Source organism: Rhinopithecus bieti, unplaced genomic scaffold (genome assembly GCF_001698545.2).
Source record: "Rhinopithecus bieti isolate Rb0 unplaced genomic scaffold, ASM169854v2 scaffold_50877, whole genome shotgun sequence".
Lineage (NCBI taxonomy): Eukaryota > Metazoa > Chordata > Mammalia > Primates > Cercopithecidae > Rhinopithecus > Rhinopithecus bieti.
This window is the reverse complement of record NW_016821745.1, coordinates 161823-172867: the sequence shown is the minus strand read 5'-3', so window position 1 is coordinate 172867 and position 11045 is coordinate 161823. Positions and strand designations below refer to the sequence as shown.

The 11045-nt window shown below is 44.3% G+C and overlaps 1 protein-coding gene across 3 annotated transcripts in view; it reads left to right on the top strand.

Moving 5' to 3' along the window:
• DNAJB6 (DnaJ heat shock protein family (Hsp40) member B6) overlaps positions 1–11045 on the top strand; it is an 84353-nt gene that overhangs the window by 50437 nt on the left and 22871 nt on the right. For all 3 annotated transcript variants that reach the window (XM_017860561.1, XM_017860560.1, XM_017860559.1), the window contains exon 8: positions 466–536. In XM_017860561.1, the coding sequence (XP_017716050.1) occupies positions 466–536 (71 nt within the window). The remainder of the gene's footprint in view (positions 1–465; positions 537–11045) is intronic.

Below are 11045 nucleotides of genomic sequence, written 5' to 3'. Positions count from 1 at the left end.
TGAAAATCTTCTTCTCTCCAAATTCATTAATTAAAGCTTTTCCTCTTAAATTTTACTTAACTGTGGATTTATTAGAGGAGATCTTTAATGTAAATAAAAGATAATAAGTTGTAATGTAAATAAAAGATAATAACTTAAGTGTAACAAGTTTCTGCAGCATTGTTAAGATGACTAAATGGAAAATCTTTAATAGTAAAGCCTTTACTGTTTTATAGCCTCTGCTTGTATTTAGCATCCACCTGTACAGTATTTGAGACCATTTATTTTGTCAGGTTAATTCTGTTTTAGGAAAGGAAGATGGATTGTTCACAGGTTGGCTTCAGCCGTGTTTTTACAGCCTGAAAATTACTCATATTCATGGTGTATTTCAGCAATGTCATTAAAAAACTTAAGAAACATGTGTGTTACCCTCATACATGTATTTACTTTACCAGAAAGGTTTTTAAATGATTTTTTTTCCTACAGAATTGTCGAGAACGGTCAAGAAAGAGTAGAAGTTGAAGAAGACGGCCAGTTAAAGTCCTTAACAATAAATGGTAAGGAGCAGCTGCTGCGCTTGGATAACAAGTAATTCAACGCACGCGCTTAACAGAAATGTTAAACTATAACGAGCACCATTTGAGGATTAACAGGAACATTTTTTTGAAGATTTCAAACGAACTCGACTTTCAGTATAATTGTACCTAAAGTATTTATAAACAGCTCATCGGAGCCTCTATTTGTCATAGACTTTTGAGTTTATTGTTGGGACCACATAATAGGACCATTTTTTTTGTCTTTAAAATTGTTGTAAATCTCTGTATGCACTTTGCTTTTTTATTAAACGTACTCCAAGGTGAGTCTTGACTCTTTAGTGTAGGACAAGATTGTACACTAACACCAGCATGGACCTGCTTTTCATTGTGTCTGAAATGTGAGCCACGTAGTGTCGGCCTGCTGTGAAGTTAACATTGCCAGGACGATTCTTCTACAGAAATAATTTCAATTTTTTTCAGTATTTAGTAGTGAAAGATATTAATGCATTAATGGTAATACATTTCTGGTTTAATATAAATTAAGGATGTTTTCTAGTTGTGCATGAATGCTGGCAACTTAGTAAGTTTTGACAATTGTTTAAATATGTAATGTTAAGCTTAGGTTTAAAAAAGTAAAGCTGGTAAACTGGGTCTTTGTCATTTGCTTTAAAAAAAAAAAAAAAAAAAGAAAATAAATGCGAATGTGTTGGTGCATTCTTCCTGAGTGGGATCTGGAGCTTTTTTGTGTCTGTGTATGATTTGTGCCTGGGCTTCTAGTGTCAATTTAATAGCGTTTCGTGCTATTCGTTCAGGTGGATGCCGCACCTCGGTTACATGTAGACATTTTCTTCAGTATATTTGAAGTATATGAAGATTTTCATATTGTAAGTTGCGATTTAGCAATTGATCAAACATTTAATTATGGTAACATTTCTACAGGAGAGGGAAGAAACCATTGTATAATTTTTCATTCTTAAAGTATGTTCTAGTTTTTAGGATTTGATGTAAGGTTACTTATGGAGCTGGGCACAGTAGCTCACTCCTGTAATCCCAGCACTTTGGGAGGCCTAGGCGGGTTGGATCACCTGAGGTCAGGAGTTCGAGACTAGCCTGACCAGGATGGTGAAACCCCTGTCTCTACTGAAAAATTAGCTGGGCGTGGTGTCAGGCGCCTGTAATCCCAGCTACTTGGGAGGCTGAGGCAGGAGAATTGCTTGAACCCGGGAGGTGGAGGTTGCAGTGAGCCAAGATCATGCTATTGCACTCCAGTCTGGGAGGCAGAGCGAGACTTCATCTCAAAAAAAAAAAAAAAAAAAAACCTTCTGGACAGTATGCATGGGACAGTCATGGAATGATTTAGGAGTGAGCAAAAATAAAGGTTTTCTGTTTCTCAGTTTGTAATACCTTTCATGATTGCCATTGGTAACTAGAATCCTAGCTGTAGTGAATATTGAACTAGATTTAGACTGGATTTAAAACTGTTTTGTTTTGGAACTAAACAGTGTGAAAACTGCTGGAAGGACGGGCGGGTCCCTGACAAGCAGCGCTTTCCATCCGTGCTGGCTTTGCAGGAGGGCATAGAGATTGCTCAGGATATGCCAGAGCGCTTAAGGAACCTGATGTGCTGTTACTGAAAATAAAAAATATTTTAAGGAATTTCATAGGAGCTCAAAAGAGCATAGTAACAGTTAAGTATTTGGGGACAGTTGAACTACAAGAAGAACAACGAGTGATGTGCTTGTCTGTTGTGTCAGAAATAACCCAGCACACGGCACTTTGTGTCTCTGGATAAGGTAGGTATGCAGCCATGGCACGTGTGGGAAAGCGGGACAGCGCCCTGTAGTGTTGGAAATCCCACCTCACAACTAGCATTGTGGGATCATAGAGCGCGCTTTTGTTTATGCCATCAGGACGGGTGGCTTCTTTGTTACTAAATGAGAAATTCAGGTAGATACTTTGGACTTCAGGGTTTTATAATTTTCATGAGTGGGTGGGATGAGTCAGTGCAGCAGCCTTGAGACATCCAGGGATGTCTAGAAAGACCAGGAAAATAAAGACAAGTCTTGACCTGTAATTGTTAAACTAGGAAGCAGTTTGCTATAGCTTTGGTACTGCAAAAGTTTAGAACACATTTGGTTGTTCTAGAGTTTGTGGAGTGTTTCATGCAACTCTGGCTGTAAACAGTCTACTCAGCATGGTGTTACAGGTAAAATAATGTTTGACTCCTAAGGAATCTTTCTGGTGAAAACTTTTTTTGAGGGGGAGGGAGCATTCATTTGTACTTGGGAAGAGTACTGTTTTTTTTTTTATTTTTTTGAGACGGAGTTTTGCTTTGTCGCCCAGGCTGGAGTGCAGTGGCCGGATCTCAGCTCACTGCAAGCTCCACCTCCCAGGTTCACGCCATTCTCCTGCCTCAGCCTCCCGAGTAGCTGGGACTACAGGTGCCCGCTACCTCGCCCGGCTAGTTTTTTTTTTTGTATTTTTTTTAGTAGAGACGGGGTTTCACCATGTTAGCCAGGATGGTCTCGATCTCCTGACCTCGTGATCTACCCGTCTCGGGCTCCCAAAGTGCTGGGATTACAGGCTTGAGCCACCGCACCCGGCCAATTACTGTTTTTTTAAGTTTTGAGACGGAGTCTTGCTGTGTCATCCAGACTGGAGTGCAGTGGCGTGATCTTGGCTCACTGTAACCTCTGCCTCCCGGGTTCAAGTGGTTCTCCTGCGTCAGCCTCCTGAGTAGCTGGCATTATGGGTGCCTGCCACCACACTCAGCTAATTTTTGTATTTTTAGTAGAGGTGGGATTTCACCATGTTGTCAGGGCTGGTCAGGAACTTTTGACCTCAAGTGATCTATCCACCTTGTCCTCCCAAAGTGCTGGGATTACAGGTGTGAGCCACTGCGCCTGGCTGAGAAAATTACTTTTATTCCGTTCTTCCATTTAATTTTATTAAGTTACTAATAGAATAAAAAACCTATTTGTTTTCTATTTGCTGTCAAATCTTACACCTTTGATTTTTAAACCCTGTTAAGATTATTCTAGAGACTTCAGTCTAAGTGCATGAGAGCAGCTTTGAAAAGTTAGGAAATGGCTTTGAGCATTGACAGCATCACTCAAGTAAATGATGACTTGGAAGAAGAATAGCATTTGATTTAAATTACAGTTTCTGGTAAAGTCAACCGTCTCTTTCTGTAGTGTTGAGCGCCTTTGAAAATAGGAAGCTTGAACGCTCCTTAACGGCACATATCTGGTTGTGCACGGCCCCACATGGTCCCAGCCATTCTGGGATATGCGTCTACTGTCTTTGGTTTGTGCTCAATGTCCCTGTTTGAGATTCTTAAGTTTTATTTTTAAAGTCTTTAATTTTTAAAAATACTTCAATAGCTTTTGGGGAGGTAGGTGGTTTTTAGTGACGTGAATGCATTATATTAAAGTGTTGAATTCTGAGATGTCAGTGCTGCTGTCGCCTAAGCAGTGTATGTTGTACCCAAACTGTAGTTTTTTAATCGCTGTTTGGCATCCTTTTGTCTGGAAGGCTCAATAATCTGTGTTTTTGTCATCTCCTATTTTCCTATTCCTTGTAGTTCCCCAGCCCCCGTTGGTTTGATTTAATTCAGTGATGGATTATTCCTTATATCTCTATCCTTTATAAAATTTAAGCTTTTTAGACTCCAAAGATTCCAGGCTTGATTTTGGAAACTCAGGGTTTTAAATCATCTGAAAGATGTCAGTCAATCTTGGCATCACGGGTGACTCGCTCTTCCTCTTGGACGTCCTCCAGTGAATAGCTTTTAGAAGTGGGTGGAGTTAGTGTCACCATTTGCTAAACTTACCTGTGCACCTGGTGTGCTGAAGTAAATGTTCCTTACAGTGTGGTAACGCTTGAGGAACATTGTGGGATGATTGTCTTTCCAATCCATTTTAATTTCTGTTTATTAATTAAAGCTTTAAAAATGCCTGCTTATCCTGTCTTGACTACCTTCTAGCTATTATTTCTCTTCAGGGAATACTGATCTTGTTTTAACCACTACGGAATGAATTAGAAACATTTTTATTTGCAGAGGATTCAACAGTAATAAATAATTGGCATATTATCTCTGTTATTGATGGGCAGCGGTGTTGAAATTTAGCCATTAGCATGTTCAGTAACAGAATGGAGTCAGATGTTATTATTTCTGGAGGTTTTCAAGCACAAAATTAGTTGATTTGAATACTTGATTTAGTGTGGTCTAGAGGGGGCTGAATTACATAACCCACTGCTGTTTGTATTTTTAAAGATGAAGGTATGAGATCTTACCCTTTGGGGTCTTGGTTTCAAAGCCTTTGGATATGGTATTCCTAACTGTTCTAGGGACGTTGGGGGGAACTAGATGTAGGCCTTGGTACTAAAGTGTGACCAGTGGTTGAAATGGGGTAGACCGAAGTATGTCATTTGGCTACGTTATTTCGTCTTCCTGTTTAAAAAGGTGAAAAGACGGAGTGTCACAGCAGCTATTCATTCCTGTGTTAGAAATCTAGACGTCACTGATTTCCAGAGATGGCAGAGTTTATGATTGGGCATCAGAAAGCCTGTCTTGGCTTCTCTGTGCTTTGGTCAGTATTTGCTGACTTTTGTGCAGGGTATCAGTCAGTGTTACCTAACTATTCACTAAGGACTCGACTCTGAGCTTTGTGGCCTGGGTAAGTTGCAGACTCAGGGGTTGAGACCCCTGAATGCGCTTTGCCCTTTTCCCTGTACCCTGATAGGGAGAAGATTCCTGCCCTGGAGCGCAACTCCCACAGGAATGCAGGTCCTGTGAAGGCAGTAATTCTTGTCTGTCTGGCTACTGCTGTGTCCTGGCAGGTGTGCCCTGGAAGCATCTTGCTGCGGAAACCCCGATGGTGGTTGCCGTCCCACAGCCCTTGATTCAGAGATGGCCTGGACCGTGGCTGCCTGGAGAGTAGAGCAGGGGCTCACTCCCCGCACCCCCCCCGCTGTGTGACCTGCGGCCCAGCCTGCTGTTGGAAGCTTGCCATGTGGATCAGAAGGACCTGCGTCTTGGCTTACAAAGATTCTCCACTCCGGGGAGCCCTGACTAGCAAATGCCTGTGTGGTGTTGATGCCACAGTCTCGTTGGTGCACACTGCAGTTGCTAGCATAGTGTCCTTTTCTGCCCTGTTAGGTTGGTTGGTTTCTTAAACAGGGCAGCACTGTCATCCCATTCCCCGACCTTGTCCTTCCCCTTCCCCCTGGCCAGTTACTGAACTGACTACCGGTTCAGGCACTGGTGGGAAATCACTCGCAGAACTTCCGGAACCATAGAGACTGGAGGTGTTCTGAAGGAGGCTTTGGTGCTGAAACATTGTTGCAGAAATGTGGTGTGGAGCCTCTTTCCTGCTGGTCTTACCCAGGGGATGTGGTTTGCTTCCCGAGGGGTCAGCGCTGTGCTGGGAGGTCTGAGAGGTGACATTTTCCTCTGTCTTCCCACAGCTGCCCTGAGTTGGCAAGAAGTGCTGTGCCCAAGGACAGGGGCTCGTTGCTAATGGTGTGTGGGGGAGACGTGGCTCCTGAGGCCTGGAGCATTCGTTCATTCATTCCTTTATATTATTTTACATTTTTTTTTTTTTTGAGACGGAGTCTCACTGTGTCGCCCAGGCTGGAGTCTGGAGTGCAGTGGCCGGATCTCAGCTCACTGCAAGCTCCGCCTCCCGGGTTCACGCCATTCTCCTGCCTCAGCCTCCGGAGTAGCTGGGACTACAGGCGCCCGCCACCTCACCCGGCTAGTTTTTTGTATTTTTTTTAGTAGAGACGGGGTTTCACCGTATTAGCCAGGATGGTCTCGATCTCCTGACCTCGTGATCCGCCCGTCTCGGCCTCCCAAAGTGCTGGGATTACAGGCTTGAGCCACTGCGCCCGGCCTATTTTACATTTTACTTAACTTTTGGACCAGGTCTTGCTCTGTAACACAGGCTGGAGTACAGTGGTGCAGTCACAGCTCTCTGTAGCCTTGAACTCCTGGGCTCAAGCATTCCTCCCACCTCAGCCCCTAAGCAGTTGGGACTACAGGTGTGTGACGTAATGCCTGGCTAACTTTTTATATTTTTAGTAGAGACGGGGTTTTGCCATGTTGCCCAGGCTGGTCTTGAACTCTTGGGCTCGAACTCTTCACCCCTTGGCCTCCCAGAGTGCTGGGATCACAGGCATGAGCCCCCACTCACGGCCCAGAGCATTTTACACTAAATGTCAGGAATTGCTGGTAGGAACAGCAGCCGGAGCAGAAGCTCGTGGTGTGGTCGTCAGGGAACTGTGGAGTTTGCTGCCTGCATGAGACACGTTTCTTTCTTTCTTTTTTTTTTGGGCGGAGTCTCGGTCTGTCGCCCAGATTGGAGTGCAGTGGCGCCGTCTCAGCTCACTACAAGCTCTGCCTCCTGGGTTCATGCCATTCTCCTGCCTCAGCCTCCTGAGTAGCTAGGGACCACAGGTGCCCACCACCACACCTGGCTAACTTAAAATGTGTTTTTAGTAGAGACGGGGTTTCACCATGTTAGCCAGGCTGGTCTCGATCTCCTGACCTTGTGATCCGCCTGTCTCAGCCTCCCAAAGTGCTGGGTTTACAGGCGTGAGCCACCACGCCCGGCCCGCAAGACACGTTTCTTACATGCATTTCCGCCAAATTGAGAACTTTGCTGCTCGTCAGCTCCAGGCCAAATAACCTCTTACCCAAAACTTCCAGGGCTGCTTTACGTAATACCAGGCCTCTGAGAAAGTCAAATCCAGAACTCGAACGAGAAACTTTTCCACAAGTCTTTTGAGCCGTATCTTTCGGTGTCCGTGGGTCAGCGGTCCCTGCACAGATGAATTGGCACTGGACACAGTCTCCTGTGGTGGCTGCCGGGGCCCGAGCCTTCCCTGCCAGTCCCTGACAAGCAGGAAAGACAAGTTCCCCTAGTTGGGGTCTGTGCCCAGCATGAGTGGTCTATCTAGTGAGTGGCTGGGCACAGTTGTCCCCATCCGTGGCTGATGTCTGGTGGCAGTTAGCAGCCACTGGGTCTCAGCCCAAGTCTCCTGTGGAGCCTGGCAAAGTATTGGTGTCCTTTTCCACGTAATATTTAAAGTATTTGTGTAGAGTCTTATGTACTTGTAGGAGCAGTTTGTTAAATTAGGTACCTAGAAGTTGAGCAATTGGCTTGAGAAACGTGTGCATTGAAAATTGGTTAGGTTACCAGGCGGTGTGGCTCGTGCCTGTATTCCCAGTGCTCTAGGAGGCTGAGGTGGGCTGATTACTTTGAGCCCAGGAGTTTAAGACCAGCCTGGGCAACATGGTCAAACCACGTCTTTACAAAAAATAGAAAATTAGCTGGGCTTGGTGTGGGAGCAATGCGCTTGTTAGGGTTCCCACCCTACCCTTCGGTGAGGCCTTGGGGGTGGGGGAGGGTCCCAGGTTGTGCCCCGGGATTGTTAAAAGGGCTGCAGTGAAGCCGCGGATTGTTGGGCCCCACTTTGCGTCCCAGCCTGCGCAACAAGATTGGGGGAACCCCCCTGTCCTTCAAAAAAAAAAAAAAAAAAAAAAAAAAAAAAAAAAGTCATAAATGATTTCTCAGAAGGAGTCTTCTCCTATCAACAATGGATTGGGGTCTGTGTCATCACACTTGCTAGTACTGTCAACAATTTCTAAAATTTGCATCTTGGCTATCTAGGGTTAGGCCTAATCTTGTGTTACCTGCGTGTGCCTCTTTTTCTGTGGACTTAATCTCCTGATTTTATAGGAGCCCTTTACGTACTAGTTGATTAGTCCTTGGCCTGCTGTGTTGAAAGGGTTTTTTTTTTACCTGTTTTCCTTTTGTTCATGTGACTTACTGTGTGGTAGTCTTACTTACACAGACGTGTGTGCCTGTTATGAAACTGCCCCATATTTTTATTTTGTACTCGTGTGTGTGTTTACTTTTATTTACTTGGAAAGGTTGTTGTGTGGAAGACAGCCAGCTTTGTCCCAGACTTCTTGCCCGCATTGTCCACCACGTTTCTGCTGGACTCTCATCCCGTCTGGTTTCTTGCACCCTGTATGGATGGCAGTGCATCTGGAAACGCAGCTCATTTCCAGCTCGTTTCTAGGCCAGTCTTCGTCATGCTTTCAGATGAAAGGTGCAGTCAGTGCGAGGAACACCCCATGTAGATTTGGGAGAGCGTTTGACACCCGAGAGCCATGTGACAGTGTAATTTTTTTTTTTCAACGTCCTGTTTTACAGACAGCTGTAAAGTGCTGTCTTAATACGTAGGTGTGCACATTTCTTCAGTGTATCACGACATGAAGCTGGGAATGCCCTGTGTGTTTTCTTTTCTAACTTGTTACGGAAAACCAGGAAGTCGGTACGCCTTACGTTGCTTTTTATCTCATCACTTTAGTCTTGGTATTCTGATTTTATTCTATTATTTTTATTTTTTTGCGATGGTGTCTTCTTGTGTCACCCAGGCTGGAGTGCAGTGGTTTGATCTCGGCTCAGTGTAACCTCTGCCTCCTGGGTTCAAGTGATTCTCCTGCTTCAGCCTCCTGAGTAACTGGGATTACAGGCACCTGCCACCACCCCTGGCTAATTTTTTTGTATTTTTAGTAGAGATAGTTTAACTATTTTGGTCAGGCTGGTCTCGAACTCCTGACCTCAAGTGATCCGCCCTCCTTGGCCTCCCAGAGTGCTGGGATTATAGGTGTGAGCCACCGCGCCTCGCCTATTCTGATTTTAAAAAAGAATTGGAATATCATATTTTTTACAGTTGGAAAACTCTATAAATTTTCTCATGTTTACTCCCCCTCCCTTTTTTATTTTTTTGAGACAGAGTTTCGCTCTTGTTTTCCAGGCTGGAGTGCAGTGGTGCAATCTAGACTCACCACAACCTTCACCTCCCGGGTTCAAGTGATTCTCCTGCCTCAGTCTCCCGAGTAGCTCGGATTACAGGCATGCACCACCATGCCTGGCTTATTTTGTATTTTTAGTAGAGACAGAGTTTCTCCATGTGGGTCAGGCTGGTCTTGAACTCCTGACCTCAGGTGATCCACCTGCCTCGACCTTCCAAAGTGCTGAGATTACAGGCGTGAGCCACCGCGCCCGGCCTATTTTTTAAATTGATATAAGTATTTTTGTCTTGTTTTCCAGCAGGCTGATTTTAGTATTTTACTGTGTGATTATGTTTCTGAGAAAGATTAGTTACTGTGTTTATGACCAAAAATTCCTCTACATGGCACTGTTGGGTTCTCTTATACCTTGATTTTACTTTGGGTTTTAGATTGTGTAGATAGAGGGTGAGGCTCCCGGCCCTGTGATCTTGAGGGTGAGTTGGGAGCCGTCTGTGCCCTTCCTATCCCAACACCAGGTTCAGCTGCCTGTGAAGTCATTTGTTTCTGGCACATTTCCTAGTTACTGATATTTTGTAATCATTAAAAATGTTTTTAAATTGTGGCTGGTAATTGTATGTATTTGTGGGGCGCGTGTGTGCAGTGGGTGATGATCAGATTGGGGTGAATGGCAGAGCCACCTCAAACAGTTGATTGCTTTGTGTTGGGAACATTCGGAACCTCTCAGAAAACTTGAGTGATTTCCCAAGCTGTGGTTTGTTGCGGGGTTTTCTTTCCTATCAGTTTGCTAATTTATGTGTTCACGGGAAGGGTCCACGCTGTTCTGAGGCCTGTGATCACACGCCTTTCTCATTCTTCATGTTTGTCCGTGTCTGTAAAGGCTTCTGAGTGTTTTCCTTTTGGTTTAGTTTCTCTTTCAGAAGAATAGCTTTCTAATAGAATATCTAATTGTTATCCTAAGTTTTTCTTCCTATTCTTCTGGTTGGTTGTGCTTCTGCAGAATATTTATTTGCAGCATTTTTGTTCATTAATAGGAATTTTAAGAATTGCTTTTAAGTTTGACTTGTAAAACATTTTTGTTGATTTCTAAGTCGCTTGTTCTTTTACATTTCTATTTTCATTCAGAGCATAACCCATATGGCATCTGTTTTGGAAGGAAGGGTCAAGAAACAGCACATGTTGCCCTGTCAGTTCTGTGAACTTGTATTCTACTGGGCTTTTTTCTGCTTGGTTAAGAAATGCTGGTCCTGTGTATCTACCTTAAAAAAGTTTAAGTCCAGGCATGTGGCTCACGCCTGTATTCCAGCACTTGGAGTGGCCACGCGGGTGGATCGCTTGAGCCCTGGAGATCGAGGCTGCAGTAAGTCGTGATGACGCCACTGCACTCCAGCCTGGGTGATGGAGTGAGACCCTGTCTCAAAAAAAAAAAAAAAAAAATAATTGAAAATGTGAATCCATCTAGAACATTTGTGTGAGGTGGCCTCACTTCTTCTCCTCTGTGGACAGTTTGTCCTTCCTCCGTGATGAATTGTGATTTAATTTTTAATGATTTGCTTGTCTGCAGCTTTTCTGGGGAGGAACTTTCTTGGTATTAACCCATCATGAGTACGTTTCTTAAGGATGTGTGCGATTTCCCTCTCGTGAAGGAGAAGCAACACATCACAAGAGCAGATTTTGTCCCCACCTCTCAGCGGAGCTTAGAA